This window comes from Staurois parvus, unplaced genomic scaffold (genome assembly GCF_062004578.1).
Source record: "Staurois parvus isolate SC_StPar_1 unplaced genomic scaffold, SC_StPar_1.0 ptg000114l, whole genome shotgun sequence".
In the NCBI taxonomy this organism is placed as follows: Eukaryota; Metazoa; Chordata; class Amphibia; order Anura; family Ranidae; genus Staurois; species Staurois parvus.
In genome coordinates this window covers 652,130-672,524 of record NW_028317910.1, presented here as the reverse complement: position 1 = coordinate 672,524, position 20,395 = coordinate 652,130, and the positions used below count along the sequence as shown (strand labels likewise).

At 44.8% G+C, this 20,395-nt stretch overlaps 1 protein-coding gene across 4 annotated transcripts in view; it reads left to right on the top strand.

Moving 5' to 3' along the window:
- ITPR2 (inositol 1,4,5-trisphosphate receptor type 2) overlaps positions 1–20,395 on the top strand; it is a 464,180-nt gene that overhangs the window by 100,440 nt on the left and 343,345 nt on the right. For all 4 annotated transcript variants that reach the window (XM_089671685.1, XM_089671684.1, XM_089671687.1 and 1 more), the window contains exon 3: positions 16,807–16,922. In XM_089671685.1, coding sequence (XP_089527811.1) covers positions 16,807–16,922 — 116 coding nt within the window. The remainder of the gene's footprint in view (positions 1–16,806; positions 16,923–20,395) is intronic.

The window sequence follows — 20,395 nt, the reverse complement described above, 5'->3', positions numbered from 1 at the left end:
CCGTCAGAGAACCTTCCTGTGTCCTTTCACCTGTGTCTCTTAACCAAAAAAGAAGCTTCCTCGATATACACATTTTTCCCATTCAGTATAATGGCAAGCACTCTGATTGGCCACTTTTAGTAGTATGTTTGACCTCACATGAAAAGACTTCACTTGTCATTACTAGATAACAATTGAGGTCACTATAGTGTTTATCAGATACACGAGTCATCCTTTCACCATTTTCCATGAATTACCCCCTAGAGTCTAATTACCATCAATAAATACTTCTTGTATGGTCAAATCACATTTTTTATCATCCTTAAACATGTAAACAATACAGCAACAATACAGTTCAATACAAGGGGGATTTGAGGGCCCTGCTCCTTGGAGCTTACATTCTAGGACATAGCACAGAGTTCTTTTGATGTGTACAGTGGTCTTGTCACTGGCCTGTCAAAGAATGAACAGTATGTGTTTCAATATCATATATATATATATATATATATATATATATATATATATCACACAATATACTACAAAGGGCAGACCTATGGCTCTGCAATCAGCTCATGCTTCCAACTGATTGGAAAGCCCTGGCTCTGACTCAACCGGGGTGTGTATTGGATCTCTGCAGGGAGACCATTGCTTCCAAACAAGCAAGGGTCCTTCTCTGCAACATGCTGGCACGAGACAGGTTTTTAATCCTCATGCACACTGGACGTTTTTACAGCAACTGTTTTTGGCATTTGGGGTTTTTCTATACAGCCAGTAAACTCCCCAGAATGTTATCCTATGTGTTCATGAACACTTATGCCGGCCATAGACGGGTCGAAAATCGGCTGATTTTTCGGCTGATAAAAAAATCGGCCGATTTTCGCACCGTTAGTGGGTTAATTGGTCGGCCGTTTTTCGGGGTTTTTGCACATTTTTTTATATCAGGCATGTTAGAAAATTTGCAGACGATTTTGACGATCGGCCGATTTTCCCGGCAATGTTGGGCAAATCGGCTGATCGTTTTACCGATAAAAAATCTGCGCACGAGCCGTGACCTGCAAGAAAAAGAAGAATTCCAGTTTGCTATTATATTTTATATGAAAAAGTCTTGCGGTATGTATCCTTTTGTATCCAAATAAAAACATTGTAATCCAAATAATGTATTACATTGTTTTTATTTGGATGCAGATGGTTTTATTTGAATACAAATGGATACATTTGTTGCAACCGCAAGACTTTTTCATATAAAATATAATAGTGGACTGGAATTCTTCTTCTTTTATTCTTCTTATTCTTACGTATTGCTGTCACATTGTATGGTGTGCTCCCCTGTCTCTGCAAGGGACAGAAGTTATGGGGTTAATGCCGGCCGTAGACGGGACAAAAATCAGCCGATTATTTTTAACATTTGTGGTAACGACCGATTTTTCTTTCTTTTTTTTTTTTTTTTAAAATTGGCCGATTTTCGACCTGTCTATGGCCTGCATTAGGCTTTAATCAGCATTTTTTGGCAGGGGTGGTTTTTGGCTGGGAAAGAAAACCCCAGAACTAGTGGGTTTTTGGAGGAGTTTTTTAGCTGCAAAAACACTCTAACGCTGGTTATGTGGAAAAATGCGTCAAACTGGCATTTGTGGTAATTTTTCGAGCAAAAATTTTTTTTTTTTCATGTAAAAAACACTAAGGCTACATTCACACTAGCCTTGTGTGCAGGCGGCAGAGAGGCGTTTGGGAAGTGTTTTTACCGCTTCCCAAACGCCTCTGCCAATTCTGCACATTACAGCACATGGTGCTGTTCTAACGGGAGCGTTTGCGTCGCGGCAAAACGGACGCCTCTGGTCGAGTCAGGAGACTTTGATGCCTCCTATTCTCGTCTATGGTGCCGCTCCGCAAACGCCCGGCCAGCGTTTGCGGTGCGGTTGCGACGCGGTTGCGGGGCATTTGCGGAGCGGTAACACCACTCAAACTGCATTATGACGTTTGTGGGGCGTTATTAACGCTCGGCAACCGCCGCTAAACCGCGCATGCGGCGTTTGCAGAGCGTTAAAAAACGCTCCGCAAACGCCGGACCAACGCTTGCCAAACGCTATAGGGGTTAAATCTCAAAATGCGGAAAAACTACACGCTAATGCAAAAATGCTAAAAATGTGGGAAAAATGTTTTTAATGACTTTATACATTGTTTTTAAAACGCCCAGTGTGCATGAGGACTTTTAGCCAGTTGTGACTGTTTCTTAACCAGTTCTGCGCCGCCCTGTAGCAGAAATACTGCTACAGGGCAGCACGGGTGTGCAAAATCGCATGTAAATATACGTGATTTTGCAGTTCCGGGAAGGGGGCGTGCCCTACCCGTGCCACCATTTGCGGCCTCGGCTGTCAATCACTGGGTCCAGGCCAGTGATTACTTGTTGGCAACCGGTGATCGCCGAGTATCTCCAACGGGAGAGACCTGTGTATGAACAACACAGATCTCTTCCGTGTCAGCTCCTGAGCATAGCAGAGCCATACAAAGCAGTGTATTTACAGTGAAGCGCACACACACAGCCAACATAGTGAAACCGCACACAGCTAACCCTTTGATTGCCCCAGATATTAACCCCTTCCTGCCCAGTGCCATTAGTACAGTGTCAGTGCTTTTTATTAGCACTGATCACTGTATTGGTGTCACTGAGGATGTCAGTGACACCAAGTCAGTTGCCCTCAGTGTCAGAATGCCCACAGCAGTCCCACAGTCCCGCTATAAGTCGCTGATTGCCGCCAATACTAGTAAAAAATTCCAGTATCTATACCGCCATTTGTAAACGCTATAACTTTCACATTTAAACGTATTGGGATTTGTTTTTGCAAAGACATGTAGCAGAATACATTTTGGCCTAAACTTATGATGAAATTAGATTTTTAATTTTTTTTACTGGACATGTTTAATAGCAAAAAGTAAAAAATATAGTTTTTTTTTCTCTCAAAATTACAGGTCTTTTTTTGTTTATAGCGCAAAAAAATAGGTGAGGTGATCAAATACCACTGACAGAAAGCTCTATTGTGGGGAAAAAAGGATGTAAGTTTCACTTGGGTGCAGCATTGCATGACAGCGTAATTGTCAGTTAAAGTAACGCAGCGCCGTATCACAAAAAATGGCCTGGTCAGGAAGGGGAGTAAATCCTCTGAAGGGAAAGTGGGCAAGAAAAGGAATTGTAAGACTTTTTTAATTCACCTAAAATTTGTTTAGCTGATTTAAAGTAAAAGTTAGGCGAGGATTTAATACTTACCTCTCTGATCAGTGGTGAATTAAATATTTGTTATCCAGTATGTCCTGAGTGCTGTGATTCCTCCCACTGGTCACTATGTTACTATAGTACACCATCGACCTCACTACCACTGAGGAGGTCACTAAGGTCTTCAGTGAAGCCTGCCTCACCACCTGCCCCCTCGACCCTGTCCCCTCACAACTCCTACGACCTCCCTCCTCCTCCATCCTACGCTGCCGCACCCACATCTTTAATCTCTCCCTCTCTTCTGGCGCATTCCCCTCCCCTCTGAAGCACGCGCACATCACTCCCATACTTAAAAAGCCCTCCCTGGACCCCACTGACCCGAACAACCTTAGACCCATCTCCCTGCTGCCATTTACATCCAAACTCCTTGAGCGCTTAGTCTATAATCGCCTAAGCTCCCACCTCAACATCCTCCTCGACCCCCTACAGTCCAGCTTCCGTCCCCTACACTCCACCGAAACTGCCTTACTTAAACTCTCCAACGACCTGCTAACCGCCAAAGCTAATGGCCACTATTCAGTGCTCTTACTCCTCGACCTTTCCGCGGCTTTCGACACAGTTGACCACCCCCTCCTCCTCAAAAAATGACACTCCCTTGGCCTCAGAGACTTCGCTCTCTCCTGGCTCTCATCCTACCTATCACAATGCTCCTTCAGCGTTACCTATAATGCTACCACCTCCTCCTCACTCCCCCTCTCTGTCGGGGTCCCTCAAGGCTCTGTCCTCGGGCCCCTTCTCTTCTCCATCTACACCTCCTCCCTTGGCCAACTGATACACTCTCACAGCTTCAACTATCACCTCTATGCCGACGACACACAAATCTATCTCTCCACCCCTCACGCCCTCAGTCTTCACCCGAATCACTATCCTACTGCACGACATATCAGATTGGATGTCGCTCCACTTCCTTAAACTGAACCTCTCCAAAACCAAGCTCCTAGTTTTCCCCCCAGCCCGTGCACCCACCCCCACTGACTTCTCCATCACGTCCAACAATGCCACCATCAGGCCCACCCCGCAGGCCAGAGTACTTGGTATCATTCTTAACTCCAATCTATCATTCCAGCCCCAAGTCCAATTGCTAACAAACTCATGCAGACTCCACCTCCGCAACATTGCCATAATACGCCCATTCCTAACCCCTGAAACTACTAAGCAACTCATCCACTCCCTCATCATATCACGACTTGATTACTGCAATCCCCTCCTCACTGGCCTCCATCACCGCAGGCTATCCCCGCTTCAGTCGATCCTGAATACGGCAGCCAGACTCATCCACCTTACCAACGGCTCCGTTTCCGCCACCCCCCTCTGCCAATCCCTCCACTGGCTTCAGCTTCCCCAACGGATCAAATTCAAAATGCTAACACTGACGTACAAAGCTGTCCATAATACTGCCCCAAACTACATCACCGACCTAATATCCAAATACCACCCAAAACGCACTCTCCGCTCCTCACAAGACCTCCTTCTCTCTAGTTCCCTGGTTTCCTCCTCCCATGCCCACCTCCAGGACTTCTCCAGGGCATCATCCATCCTCTGGTACTCCCTACCCCAATCCATCAGACTATCATCACTTACTCTCCTCTCCTTTAGGCACACCTCGAAAACCCACCTCTTCAGGAAGCCTACCCCGCCCCCTGCTAATTGGCGATCTCCTCCACTCTTCCTACCACTCCATCCCCCACAGCTTTTCCTCCCGTACCACTATCCCCTCCCTCCTAGATTGTAAGCTGCAAGGAGCAGGGCCCTCGAACCCCTCGTGTATCACACTGTATTGTTATTGTACTGTCTCATGTATTGTCCCCCATTGTAATATACATTGCTGAGCAAACTATTGGTGCTATATAAATACTGTATAATAATAATAATAATGTTGACACTCCAAAGACACCCTGGTAGGTGAATTGGCTCCTGTCTAAATTGGCCCTAGTATGTGTATGTATGAATGTGAGTTAGGGACCTTAGATTGTATACCCCTTGAGGGTTAGGGACTGATGTGAATGCACAATATATATGTAAAGCGCTGCATAAATTGACGGAGCTATAGAAGTACCTGAAATAAATAAATAATGTTGATGTAGCCTTCCAAGGCCCCCTGGAAGTGTTTGATAGCAGCAGCACCTGAAGCTCTGAGAGCAAACATTTAAAGCCCCACTCTAAGAATTAGAAATAATCTCTCCTTTATCAAGTACCTGATAAAGGAGGCAGGGCCTCTGAAATGTGTTGCTTATGCCCCCTTTGCTTCCCATTGTATGCCATGTTCTCTGAGGATGGCCGTTGATGCTGCTGCTTTCCATCCTTACATGGTAAGTCCAGTTTCCTGTGAATGACAGCTGTAGCCAGTCTTTAGTCTGGGCTCATCGTTCTCAGACACATACTGTCATTTCCCTCTATGTCCAAGCAGCACTTTTCTTACTTAAATGAAAGTTTGGATATTTGTTTGTATCATGTACCTGGTGCCTGAGACCAATGGAAAGAGGGCTTCCCTTGCGTCTAAGTTCCACACTCCCCTGGAGATTGGACAGAAGGAGTCAGGCCAAACGTAGCACGGATCACCTGCAGGACTGCTTGTAGAGATGATCTGACTGAGGATGCTTGTCAGAGGTACACCCAGGAGCACAGCTGATTCACTGGAATGTTATCTGCAGACAGGTGACGCTGTGAGAGATAGCAGACCTTCAGAGTAGCAGAGGAGAGCAGAGTAGTCGGTTCGGAGCCAGGGCAGATGCCAGGTTGGGAATAGAGCAGACGTAGTCAGATGGATAGCCGGGGTCATACACAATGAGCAAGTGAGGAAATACATTAGCCAAGCCGAGATCAGATGAGGAGAAAGGCAGAGAAGACAGGTCAAGGAACAAGCTGAGTTGGTAACAGCAGATCACAATAGCCAGGGAACATGGGACAAAGGTACTGGGGAGCCAGAGATCAACCAGCAATTTGACTGAGTGATGGGCTTCCTTATAAAGGTCATCTGGCGCCAAACTGGGCTAATACGTGTGTAACTGTGCGCATGCGTGTTTCAGCTCTCATCCGTGCACCAGTGAGCATAGATGTACGCCAGTGTGCATTTCTGCGGCCATGCAAGGTACTGGCAGGAATGCCAGGTCTCCGAGTACCTCTGCTATGGACAGAGCTCTGATAACTGACACATTGTTTATACTAATTCCTGCACTTTGCCTACCTTGTTGTCTTCTATATGCCATTAAGGATTCCTCCCAGATCTGATGTAGCAAGCAGCGGAATTTCGTGAGAGCTCTCCATCCATCCTTTTGTGGAGAAGAGGGCAGTGCTGGAGCTGGTCAGAGAGGGGGATAGGGTAAGTAACAATGCCTATATCCCCTGGACAACCAGCCTTTAACCCTTGTAGTGTGGAGTGCACTGCAAGGGTAGATTTTTTTTCTAATTCCTGGAGTTGGGCTTTAACTTGCATAACACCAGAAAGGCAAGTATTAAGCTGCTTCTTAAAAATGTAGGTGTTTTTTTTTTTTTTAATTTCCTGAGCGACAGGGTTACTTTAAGAAAGCAAGGAAATAGACCAAAGTTCCTCTTAGGATTCTTAAGAAAAGTTTGAGTGTGTTTATTTTGTTTTGTTTTTTTAAGTTTGAGAAACAAACATAAAATGTTTTCACACACTGTTCAGCCAGGAAAACACAATTTGCCCTTAACATTTACTGTAAATGACTGTTATCAAAATTCTTTGAAGATAATCCTGTTAGCCCTTTCAAGTTAATCATTTATTCAGTTATTAAGCACTTATAATTAGCCTGGATATAAAACATTTACATTGTATTCATTTTTTTTCTGGAAATTGCATTTTATTCCAGTGTTGTTTAGTAGAGAGATGTAAAGTGCTCTGCAACCTCTCTCTGAGCGGCTGCCGCCAGTAGTGGGTTTATAAATCTGTCAAATAAAATTTTCCTTCCTGTAATCCTGACAGTGACAACACCTTTGCTGTTTTATGAATGCTCCATCTCCTGCTGCAGATTTTTTTTTAATCCTTTTTCATAGTTTGCCCTTTAAGTCCTGATAAAGAGAGCCTTCTGGACTCCCTGAAACTCACTGGCTTTTTGTTTAATATTATTTAACATATAAAAAACATTTCTGGACCCCCATACACCTCCAGTCTTCTTGCATTACCAAGACTGGTTAAACAGAATCTCAAACCTAGTTTCCATTAATATTTCTATATTTCTGTTGTTATGATTTTTGTTGATTGTAACCTTTTAGCAGAACACTACATGAAAAAGAATATAACTGATGATCAAAGGAATGGTACAGGCAAATAGTAACCACCGGTTATATACTGTATACCTGAGCTAATTGGTACAATCAAAATTGCTCATACCTCTAAGGCCTCATGCACACTGGGCATTTTTACAGCTGCCATTTTGGGTGTCAGACATTTTTTAACAGCTTCTAAACTCCCCTAAATGTTATCCTATGTGTTCAAACACACATAGGCTTTTAGCAGTGTTTTCTGGAAGGAGAGTGTAGTTGCAGAAAAGAAAAGCCCTCTGCCAGTACGTTCTGGGGCAGCAGCATTTTGGAAGAAAGAACGCTGACAGCTCCTTAACTCTACTAAACTCTGCTTAATGCTGGTGCCAGCGTTTAACAGAGTTTACTCTTCACTGGTTGTTAAGGAGAGGGCTGGTAAGCCGTTCGCAGCATCCTTAACAACAGATGAATCATCAGCTGAATGTAAAAATAACATTTCTGGCAATAAAAAAATGTGAAAAAGTCAGAGTGGAGTCCCCCCAAAATCCATACCAGACCCTTATCCGAGCATGCAGCCTGACAGGTATGGAAAGGGGGGGGGGCGAGTGAGGGCCCTCCCTCTTGAACCATACCAGACCACATGCCCTCAACATAGGGGGGTGCTTTGGGGCAGGGAAGGTCCCCCCCAAAGCACCTTGTCCTCATGTTGATGAGGACAAGGGCCTCTTTACCACAACCCTGGCCGGTGGTTCTGGTGGTCTGCAGGCAGGGGGCTTATTGAAATCTGGAAGCCCCCTTTAACAAGGGATACATAGTACCCCTACCCATTCGCTAATAAAAGTGTAAAAAGTAAATAAAAATACAACACAAGTTTTTGACAAATCCTTTATTTATAAAAAAAAAAAAAATGTCCCCTGGTGTATATCCATCGTCAATCACGACACCTGCTGCCATCACCGACCCGAAAGGAGAAAAAAACCCCTCTGGTCCTGACTAAGGTTTCCGCCAACTGGAAGCTCTTAAGTAAATAAGGGGCGAGTCCATCCAGTGACGTCTCCGGGAGACCCCGACCCGCGTGATGTCACCGACCAGGGCATGCTGGATTGGTGGCGTCACAGTGGGTATACATTTTGGGGGTGACCTCATGCCATTTTTTTCACATTTTTTTATTGCCGGCAATTTAATGCATAGGAGGGGTCAGGAGCACAAACTAAAAGAGTCACAGTGTAGGGGTCAGGAGAGTGCAAAATTCTCCCTGCAATACTTTCCCCTACTTTACCCTTTTAGCAAATATCCCCACTTCCTCCCCTCCTAAAAAAAAATCTAGCACTAATCTACATACTCACCCCTCCCAGAACAAATATTTGCCCCCCCCCCCCAGATTCTCCCTCCCAGCACAAATCTTCCTTTTTCTCCAGCACAAATCCACCTCCCCAAATTCCCCATCCCATAACTATCCCCCTTTCTCCCCCCCCCCCCAGCACAAATTCTCTCTTCTTCCTCCCCTATCCCCCTCAGCACAATCCTCCATTCTAGAACAGATCCCCCCTCCCAATTCCCCTCTCCAACTCTCCCAGCACAAATCCTCTCTTCTTCCTCCCCTATCCCCCCCAGCACAATCCCCCATTCCAGAACAGATCCCCCGTCCCAATTCCCCTCTCCACCCCCCCAGCAGAAATCCTCTTCTTCTCCCTCCCCTTTCACCCCTTCAAACCCTCCCCCCCCCCCCAGCACAAGTCCTACTTTTTCCAAATCCCCCCTCCCAGCACAAACCCCTCATTTTGACACAAATCCTCGCCCTCTCCCAATCCTCTCCAACAAAAATCCTCTTCCCACACAATCCCCCCCCCCCCCCCCCAACACATTTCCTCCTAGTACAAATCTGCCCCTTCTCCCACCTCCCCCCTAAAGCACCCCCCAGCTAATACCCTCCTATATCCCCTCCCCCAAGTCACTCCTCCCAGCATAAATCTTTGTGACCTGTATTCCCCACCCCCCAGGTCACTGTGTTCCACCTTTTAATTTCTCCACCCCTATTAAACTAATTACAGACCTCAGATCAGCATGGCTATTCCAGAGTGATGTTCCTCCTCCCTGGCACCTTCTCCTGCCCTGTGTACATGATAGCTGAGGAGGAACCTAGAGGAGGCTTCCATCAACTTCAAAGTGAAATATTGTAACAGGAAACTGGTGGAGAGAGATGCTGGATGCCATAGAGGAGGAGATTGCAGCAGCTGGGACCCCGGCACCCCACAAGATATGTGGGGCAGGTGCTGTGGGTGCCCGCACTAGCATGCCCCTGCCAGGTGAATCACTTGAATCCAGTGGCAGAGCTTGTTCTGACGCTAGGCTTCAGAGCTCATCCTGGATTCGCAGGACACAGGGTTTTTTTTAAATCTCAGGACAGTTCCACAGAATCTGGAGAGGTTGGGAGGTATGCCATTAGCAGTAAAAACATGACAGGGATTGTAATCCTTCCCCACTAAATCTAAAGCTAGGAAAATGGTTTTGAGATGGAGATACACTTTAACTTATTCTACTATATCCCTTTAGAATTTAACATCAAGCACAGCTATAATGCAGGAAGAACGGTTTACATTTAATAATTGCACATAAAACACATTACATGGCAATACTATTTATAGTAAATTCACTGACAACGTCAGCTAAACCACAAAGTCAAATCAAGGTGACCGGCCTTGGGAACAGGTGGCATAAAAAAAAGAACAAATAAAGCATCATAAAGCAGCAATTGTTTGAAGAGTAACGGTGCCAGTGGTTAGTAGATCAATTCACACATTGTGCACTATTAAGACACAGGCATTGAAATGATGTACAGCGTATCATTCCCAATATACTGTAATTATTTGTGGAAAGGGGATAAATAAAGGAAGAGAGATTTCAGACAAGACTCCATGGGAAACCTATGCATGTACACTATTACTGGCCATAGACGTTTCAAAAATCGGACGATTTTTCGTCCGAAAGATTAATCGGCCGATTTTCGCACTGTTAGTGGGTTAATTCGTCGGCTGGTTTTCGTGTTTTTTCCACTTTTGGATTATCGGTCTTATTGGAAAATTCGTGGAAAACGACCGATTTTTGCGTCAATGATGGCCAAATCATACGATTGTTCTTACGGGAAAAAAAACGCGCATGAGCCGTGACAGATGTTTTGCCTGTTATATGGGGTGAACTTTATGACTTGGTAGGCCGATTTTCGTAATCGTTTGTGGTTACGTCGGTTTAACGAACGACGATTTTTCGTTTATCGGTCAACAAAACGCACGGTTTTTGAGCTGTTATGGCCTGCATAAGTATCTGCAAAGGCAGAGTGTAAAGCCAGCCATACATGGATCGAAATTTGACTAATTTAGCAGGGACTAGCCAAAGTTCGAAAACATGTTTGGGCTAGCTGGTTGTATCTATTGATCAACTTGTGTACAGCCAGTCTGTCTGCCTTTTCTCGAATGATTAATGCCACTGGCTATAGCACTAATCATTGTTTTCTGTCAGCACAGATTCCCTCATCAACACTGACTATGTTCATGGGGGGAATCAAGCAATTTTTTTTTTCAGTCTGTGGTGGAAGAAAATAAAATCTTGCACAATCTATGGACAATGAAACCATAATTGATTTGAAAAGTAGTTCTTGCACCACTTTTGACAATTTCGGGTGTGGCTTGCATAGACATCTGTGCATGAAGTCACACAGATATCATACAAGTCGCACCTGAAATCGCACTGACATGCAACTTTAAAATCGTGCAAATTCACCTGAAGTTGAAGCCGTATTCAGTGTGAGCCAGGGCTAAAAGTGGATATGTTATCTTCCTATCTGACCACTCAGAGGAATATTTTTCTACTGTTCTATCTGTTACCCGAATGAAACCTCTTTCTATTTTCCATTGTGTATACTAAAACCAATGTCATAAACCTTTGTTCTTTGTCTATGCAGTAAATCCTTTCCAATTCAATGTACCATATACAGTATAACTCTGTTGAACATATACAGTAGCACTGTAATATTTCTGCACATTATAAAATAAAAAAAGGGAAAATCTGCTTCTCTTACATTCTGTTAAAATAAAAGTGGCAGACAGTACAAACCCCTCTTTTTTGTAAAGCAGATACCACTAGGTGATCTAATTTTATGTCAAAAGCTTTTTTGGAAATGAAGAAACATGCTAGTATTGATAAGGGGGCTTGGGAATGGTGCCCTAAATGCAATAAATGTAAAGCATCCTACAGAGAGGAGGGAGGAAGTGATGGGGTTCAGATGTGCAGGATAAGGGAGGTGAGAGGCTGTTATCTAGGTCACTGCAGGCAGCATGGAAATCGTGTATAGGAGGATGAAGGGGTCATGAAAAGGTTAAAAAAAAAAACCCAATCCCTGTGTAAGGGCTCATGTACACTGCAGCTGATAAACTCACATTTAGGAGCTGTTCAGCGTTTTTTTTTCAGCAGCCCCTGAACTCACCCTAATGTTTTCCTATGTGTCCATGTACACATCTTCATTTACAGTTGTTTACAGGCATTTGAGTTTACAGTCGTTTTTTTTTTAATGCAGAAAACTTGCATTCAGCAGTTGATTTTATCCGCATTTCACAAAATGCTTGGCAACGCGGCAAATCGCGCTTATAAGCATTTGCGTCTGAAATTTTTTTTTTAACTCTTCCAGTTCCCGATGCTGTCCAGAGCCTTTTTTCATCATGAAAAATGCATGCAAGGTGTTTTCAAGGTACTCAGATGGACAAAACACTGAACACAGGATGTTCCTATCAAGCTTGTCACACATTGTAATGACCAATTCACACCTCAGACCTCTCCCACCCTTGGAAACAAAAGATATGTTAATGACCATTCACACCCCAAATTCCTCATGAAGCCCCCTGCCAGGTGACCTTAATGACTCACTCCACCAGAAACTTTTCCCACCCTTGGAAACAAAAGAAATATTAATGAGCAACTCACGCCTAAGCTAATTTCAACACATACTGCTGTCTCTGCTTCTACTCTCTGTATTTCTCTGAAACAGTCTGAAATAGTTAATAATTTACCACTTTTCAGTGCATTCTGGGCATTTGGGAGGTTCTCCTGTGCTTATCCTTAAAAAAGGCTTCTAAATGCAAACACACATAAACGCGGCTAAACAGACGTTTTTTAACCTACTTTTTCCAGCAGTCAGTTTCCATCGTTCAAAAGTGTTCTGTGTACATAGGGCCTAAGTGAAAGAGGATTAGGGAATCCATGGCTGCTGATTCATTCATCTCTGCTGTAAGAGGAAGGGGAGACATAATCACTGTAAACAATAGTATGTGTTTTCGCTGTGATAACCAATCACAGGGTACCCAGTCCCTCAGATTGGCTTGGTACACTGTCTCTGTAAATGACACTGGATAAATAATGGACCTGTGATCAGTCATTTATAGATGTACCCCGGTCGAAAAGGGGGTAAACAGGACATTTCAAATCTGTAAAGTGTTAAAGTAAATCTAAACCCAATAATAAAAATGTAATATATTGCAGTTTACCAGTCCTTTGTTGTGGTGGCTGTATTAATTTTCTCAGTGGGTACAAATATTAAAGGGGACCTGTAGATATAAATGTGAAAAGGGGTCAGCTTGAACCATATATACGTCCAAGAACAAAAATTAATTTTCTATTTTTTCAGGCTTTTCCCCCTTTATTTTCACCTGGTGATTATGCCACTACTGTGTTCATGAAGAAACATACAGGCATCAAAGCTGATCTGGACTTAAACACCTCCTACTCTACTCTTTTACAAAATGTAGAGGGGATGGTTAATGCAGTCCTCACGGATAGCTGAAAACAATGTAAGGCTCTATTCACACTTGTGCGACTTGTCATGCGACTTTGGACACTAAAGTTACATGACAAGTCGCCCCAGATGTTTTTCAATGACAACCATTCAAATATGTTTGACTTAATGTTGCAGCGACTTTAAAATGGTTCTTACACTACTTTGGTCCGCCTATCTTGCGACTTGAGTGCCATATTGTGCAAAAGTCACATGAAAGTTGCATCTGAATGTTATACATACTACAGTTGTCCATTATCATTGGTCAAAGCCAAAGCCGCATCCAAGTTGCACGCATCCAAAGTTGCATCAGTGTTGCATCAAAGTTGCACCAAAGTTGTTCAACTTTTGAGTTGTACAAGTATGAATGCAGCCTAAATGTTAAGAGCGTAGTACAGGTAGAGAGCACAGGTAGGAGCGGTGTTAAAATTTCTGTCAGGATTATTAGTTTTGCACTTATCAAACAGATATAACAAAAACTGTTTCAATTGTATATTTAACAAACCAGAAGGGTGGAGATAAGAGACATTTATTGTTAGGATTTACATTCACTTTAAATCCATGAATCCCCTGCTATAGGGGGCAGTATATACTCACTTATCATGCAACCCCTTTTTCCTACCTCTGCTCTGCTCCAGTTCTGCAGCCTAAGGGCTCGTTCACACTTGGCTGTTTTACCAACGCTTGCCAAACGCCCCTATAGCGTTTGGCAAGCGTTGGTCCGGCGTTTGCAGAGCGCTTTTTAACGCTTGGCAAACGCTCCGCAAACGCCGCATGCGCGGTTTAGCGGCAGTTGCTAGGCATTTGCCGAGCGTTAATAACACCCCACAAATGCCTATAATGCAGTTTGAGTGGTGTTACCGCTCCGCAAATGCCCCGCAACCGCGTCGCAACCGCACCGCAAACGCTGGCCGGGCGCTTGGGGAGCGACACCATAGACGAGAATAGGAGGCTTTAAAGCCTCCTGACTCGACCAGAGGTGTCCGTTTTGCCGCGACGCAAACGCTCCCGTTAGAACAGCACCATGTGCTGTAATGTGCAGAATTGGCAGAGGCATTTGGGAAGCGGTAAAAATGCTTCCCAAACGCCTCTCTGCCGCCTGCACACATCTCTAGTGTGAACGTAGCCTTAGAAAAACTCTTTGCCGTTCGACTCTTCCAGGAGTGTCGGAAGCCTGCGTTCCCCACTGTGGTTCCATCTTCCACCCCTACATCATTACAGGACTCAGGTTCTTATCCTTCCCCACCCTATCCAAAGTTAAAAAAGAAGCAAGAGTTAAGCTCTATAAAGATTCTTGTTTCTGTTTAGGAACATCATTTGGCTTGTGGGTCATCATTGCAATAATTTAACCGTAGGATGGTTTATATCACATCTAAGAGAAAAGCTGGTAATGTATAACAGAGGCCGGGGCTCCTTTGATGTGACATGGGAATAGAGCAGCTGAAGGAGCTGATTAGATACAGTTTATGTAGAGAGTACAGCAAATATCACAATAAGCCACTCATCAGGAAATAACTTTCACATTGATGTTCACCATGTTAATCTGCTCTTGGGTTGTCCAAGAGCACAATGGGGCCCTCAGAGAGTTATTGGATGACCTCCCCATACTTTTCTGGATCTCTAAAAACTCTCTTGGCTAATACAAGGATCATTTTTCTAATTCATTTAATTAGACATCTTGAGCATCACTGAACATGTTCCAAAAGGTCATAATGTAGCTTCTAATGGGGTGACAGGTCCTCTTTATAGGAGTAGGTGATGAATAGGAGTTTGGGATGAATTCAAAGATGATTTGGAATGTCTTGATTGATGATTTGTGTTGGGGGCTCCTAGATGAGGCCTGGCTATTAGGTTTTGGTGTATGTGTGTGTCAGAGCGCATGGTTGAGTGTCAATAACTATGCATGTCTATTGTGGAAAAGGAAATTAGCACCTGGAGGATGATCATGTGGAGCTATAATAAAGTACCAAGCCCGCAGGTGACATTCCCAGATGCTTTTAGTTACTAGGATTTTTTTGTACGTCTGGAGGAAAAGAAATTTAATCTCCAAACATGGAAAGGTTTCTTCACAGTGAGAGCTGTGAAAATGTGGAATAGAATCCCTCAAGAGTTGGTTCTGGCCAGCTCAGTGGATTGCTTTAAAAAAGGCCTGGATTATTTCTTGAATACACAGAATATAACTGGATATAACATTTATAGGTAAAGTTGATCCAGGGAATATCCGATTGCCTCTCGGGGGGATCAGGAAGGAATTTTTTTCCCTGCAAGACCAAATTTTTTCTTGCTTTGCTGGGGTTTTTTTGCCTTCCTCTGGATCAACTGTGGGTGTAGGATTATAACTTTTTTTTTTTTTTTTTTTATAATGATTGAACTGGATGGACTTTTGTCTTTTTTCAGCCAGACTAACCACTGTATGTAACTATGTAAGAAGCATGTTAAGGGAAAACTATAAGCCTGTTTTTTTGCAATACATTCAAGGCAAGGCAATTTTAATGACACCCCAATTGCAGGTTGCAAACACAGTGCGTTTGCCTGTACTGGATCGCATGGTACAAAATGATCATGCAATCCAGCTGCAGTGTATTCCCAAAATTGCTTCATTAACGACTTTGGTGCAGATGCTGTGTAATGTGAGCCCATACAAAATGAATGGACTCAAATTGCACCGCACTGAATCACATGTGAATTGCATAGGAATGCAGTGCGGTTGCTGTGCGATTCATAGTGGGAACCTTGTGTAATGGTTGTGGGTATTTTTAAATTTAAACTGATGTTTTACTCTTTTTTTTAATTTTTTTATTTTTACTACGTATTCATAATCTGTTTTGGAAAAGAGGATAAAGGATTCCCAAAGCATTGGGAGATATCAAAAAAGGCAGCGCAGCAGAATGTGCAGATCTTGAGGCCTGCTGTGACTTATTGAACCTTTGGCCTGATCCACAAGATAAGGAGGAGTCAGTGAGCCTTTCAGATATATGCTGGAAACTGGCATTTTTAGAAAAGCAGTCAGCAGCATATTTTACATACTATCTTCTGAAGCCATCAGGTTGGTCATGTGGCACGCAGGGTCTTCTCCCCCTTTGGATCATTTACTGGTTGCAGGCTGTCCTCATTGATGCTGTTGGCAGCATCATTACACTGTGAGTGCAAATTTCCATGGTGACTTCCTACACTTCCAGTATATCTTCTGCCTTCCTTTTTGAATGACTCTGGGCATCATTTAACGCAGAAGACAGAGGGCATCTTGTGGCGGAGAAAAAGGTACTTCAGGGGACATCACTGGAGAGGAGGTGAGTATCGCACCCAGAGCTGCTTTTTTACTTTACTTTTACTGGCTGGGGCTTCCTTTTTAATCAAGCCTGGAGTTAAGCTTTCATTTTTCTCCATTCTGTTTAAAGCTAAAAAAAAATTGGTTGGAGTTGAGCATTCAATTTTAGCCTGAGGTCCTTCTTCTTCTTTCTCTCTCATTTCCAGCTGGTTTCATTAGAAGGTGATAAGATTTTCTTTGAATCTTTTCTTGCAGACTGTCTGTTCAAGGTGTGCCCTATGAGCAGGTACTCAGCTCAGAAGCAATTCTGGAAAGCCAAACAGGCAAAACAAGGGAACAACACAGAAGCCGCACTTCTAAAGAAACTACAGGTGAGTCACTGAATTTTTTTAAGATTCACAGATTGTTTTTATGTACTATTATTAGAAACTTTTAGATTTAAAAAGGTTGTAAACCTCTGAAATGAAAATTGAACAAGGCATATCCTTCTATAATGTGTACTTACCTCAATCCAAAGCACCTAGTGTGCGTTCCAGCTTTTATCTCCTCCCTCTGCTATCTGCATGAGTCATTGATCATTTATCCAGACACCAAACAATCCCAGGAGCAATGACGTCCTCCCTCTAGCACACAGCAGGTGATTGACAGCTTCAGCTATCTATATTTCGCTATGAGAATGTGTAGAGGGGAGTGTGTCTTTTCACTCCACTCAGGTCTCAGATTACACTCAGCTCTCCTCTCTGTGCTGTGCAGTATGTAACATCAGATCCTAGCCCCCTGCCTTCTGAAGCTCAGGAAAGCTGTGTAATTTCTGTACTGTGAACTGATGTAGAGGTGAGAGGACCACAGATAAACAGGTACATTTTATGTAGGAAGATTTATTTCATCTCTGTGTATCACCTGATGCTAAGCAATTCACTGGATAAATGTAAGGGTTTACAACCACTTTAAATTACAGTAGTACAAAGTAGTTTAGGATTAGAGGGACATATGTAGTTCAATGCAGACACAATTTGTAAGGGACCAAAAATTCAGAACAAAGATGCAAGACCAAACAGCAGTATACACTAGATACCGCTAATAAGATTTATTGGTTTTAATGCAAACAAAGTCAAATATAGACCTCCAGTGCTGGTCTACCTCATCCAAAATTGCATTTTGCTTGATACACATCATCTAATTCTATGGCTTTTAGCACATATTTCATGTAGAAAATTGCCTTTGCCAAAGCATTGATCTTTCTAGCCCAGAAAGTGGACAATGCTTTGACCCATGAGCCATTAAAGTGGTTGTAAAGGTAAAAGTTTTGTTTAACTTTACTGCATTCTCTGTATTAAAGTAAAAAACCTTCTACATGCAGCTCCCCCACAGCCCCACTAAATACTTATCTGAGCCCAATCTTGGCCCAGCATGTCTGCAGTCAGTGGTGTCGATATGGGGGTGCGGACCGCACCCAGGAGACACCCCACGCTCCCCATAGTGATGCGGCCAGTAGGCAGCCTCATGGGAGACTCATTGCCGGACCTGGTGGTGTTGCAGTTCCTAGTTGCACCCCCTCCCAAAAGCCATCAGTCCCCCTTTCTGCCTCCACCCTGACCACCATGCCCAGCCATCATACTTTTTCTCCCAGGGCTGAGATACATCATAATGTGGAGGGGGGCGGGTCACCAGTAGCATCGCTAGTGCCCAGCATTCACGTACTGCCCCGCTGCGATCTCTGGCTGGGACCCACATCTCTTCCCATCTGTCAGATAGAACTGGAGAAGCGTCCCCTAGATTCCTCCCTATAATATCCAGTGAAGAAAACTGCAGTGGGCAGAAGTTGAGGAAAGTGAATTTGTTAGAGGAGAGTGGCAAGGATGGAGGTAAAAGGAGAATTTTCAGATTGAACTGAATGATTACAGATTGTGATAGAAGTCTCTCTATCTCCTACCCCCCCTCTTTTATTCCATCTCTCTCACCCCCCACCACCTCTCTCTTACCTCCCCTCTCTCTTTCCCCTCTCTCACCCTTCCCCATCACCTCTCTCTCACCCCCCTCTATTTCTCTCATTCCACCTCTCTCATTACCCTACCTTCTCTCTCTCATCCCTTTCTCTTTTACCCCCCCCCTCTCTCTCTCATTCCACCTCTTTTCACCCCCATCTCTCTCTTACCCCCCTCTCTCTTTCCCCCTCTCTCACCCCCCCACCACCTCTCTCACCCCCCCTCTCTTACCCCCCCTCTCTCTGTCCCCCCTCTCTCACCCCCACCACCTCTCTCTCACCCCCTCTCTCATTCCTCCTCTCTCAACCACCTCTCTCTCTTACCCTCCTCTCTCTTTCCCCCTCTCTCACATCTCCCCACCTCCTCTCTCACCCCCCTCTCTCACCCCCCCTCTCTCTCTCTCTATATATATATATCTCATGCCACCTCTCTCATCCCCCCACCACCTCTCACCCCCCTCTCTTTGCCCCTCTCTAACCTTTCCCCACCACCTCTCACCACCCTCTTGCTCTCTCTATCTCTCATTCTACCTCTCTCATCCCCCCACCACCTCTCACACCCTTCTCTCTTTACCCCCCTTGCTATCATTTCCCCTCTCACCTCCCTCTTTCTCTCACCCCCCTTCTCTCTCTCACCCCCTCTCTTATCCCCCTCTCTCATTCTACCTCTCTCACCCCCCTCTCTCTCTTTCCCCCTCTCTCACCCCCTCTCTCTCTTTCCCCCTCTCTCACCCCCCACCACTTCTCTCACCCCCCTCTCTCTCACCCCCACCACCTCTCTCTCACCCCCTCTCTCATTCCACCTCTCTCACCCCCCCTCCTCTCTTTTACCCCCCCTCTCCCTTTCCACCTCTCTCACCCCCCCACCACCTCTCTCACCCCCTCTCTCTCTCTTACCCCCTCTCTTATTCCACCTCTCTCACCCACCCACCACTTCTCTCACCCCCCCTCTCTCTTACGCCCTCTCTCTTTCCCCCCTCTCTCACCCCTCCCCACCATGTCTCACCCCCTCTCTCTCAATCTCTCATTCCACCTCTCTCATCCCCCACCACCTCTCTCTCACCCCCTCTCTCTTTACTCCCCCCCCCCCCTCTCATTTCTCCTCTCACCCCCCTCTTTCTCTCACCCCCCCTCTCTCTCACCCACTCTTTCTCTCACACCCACTCTCTCTCTCTCCACCCCCTTACCCCTCTTTCTCTTTTACACCCCCTGTCTCTCTCATTAACCCTCTCTCACCCCCCCCAACCACCTCTCTCTCACCCCACCCCCTCTGTCTCACCCCCCCTATCTCTCTTACCCCACTCTCAGTCCTTCTCTATCATATGTGAAAACAACACAAACAAACATGTCCTCAACTAAACGTGATTAATCAAGACGTGCTACAGTCAGAGGCGTCCCTAGGGTTGGTGTCACCCGGTGCGGTTACACCTGGTGACACCCCCTCCGACGATCCCCGCAGAATGGATCGGATCTGCGGATTGAGGATAACGGATCGGACTCCGATCCATTATGCTCAATCCGCAGATCTGATCCATCCTGCGGGAATCATCGACTTTCTTTACAACTTACCTTTGGAGCAGGTCCAGTATAGCGGCAAGATGTGTCTCCCATGTAGATATGTCCCCCCTGAAGCAACTGTGCATGTCCTGGTTGAAACTGGGACATGCACAGTTGCTTCAGGGGGGACATATCTACATGGGAGACACATCTTGCTGCTACACTGGTGTCACCCCGTATAGGTTGCATGCCGACGATCCCCGCAGGATCGTCGGCATGCAACCTATACGGGGTGACACCAGACCTACTCCAAGAAAAGGTAAGTTGTATAGAAAGCCGGGGATCGTCGGCTTGCTTCACAAC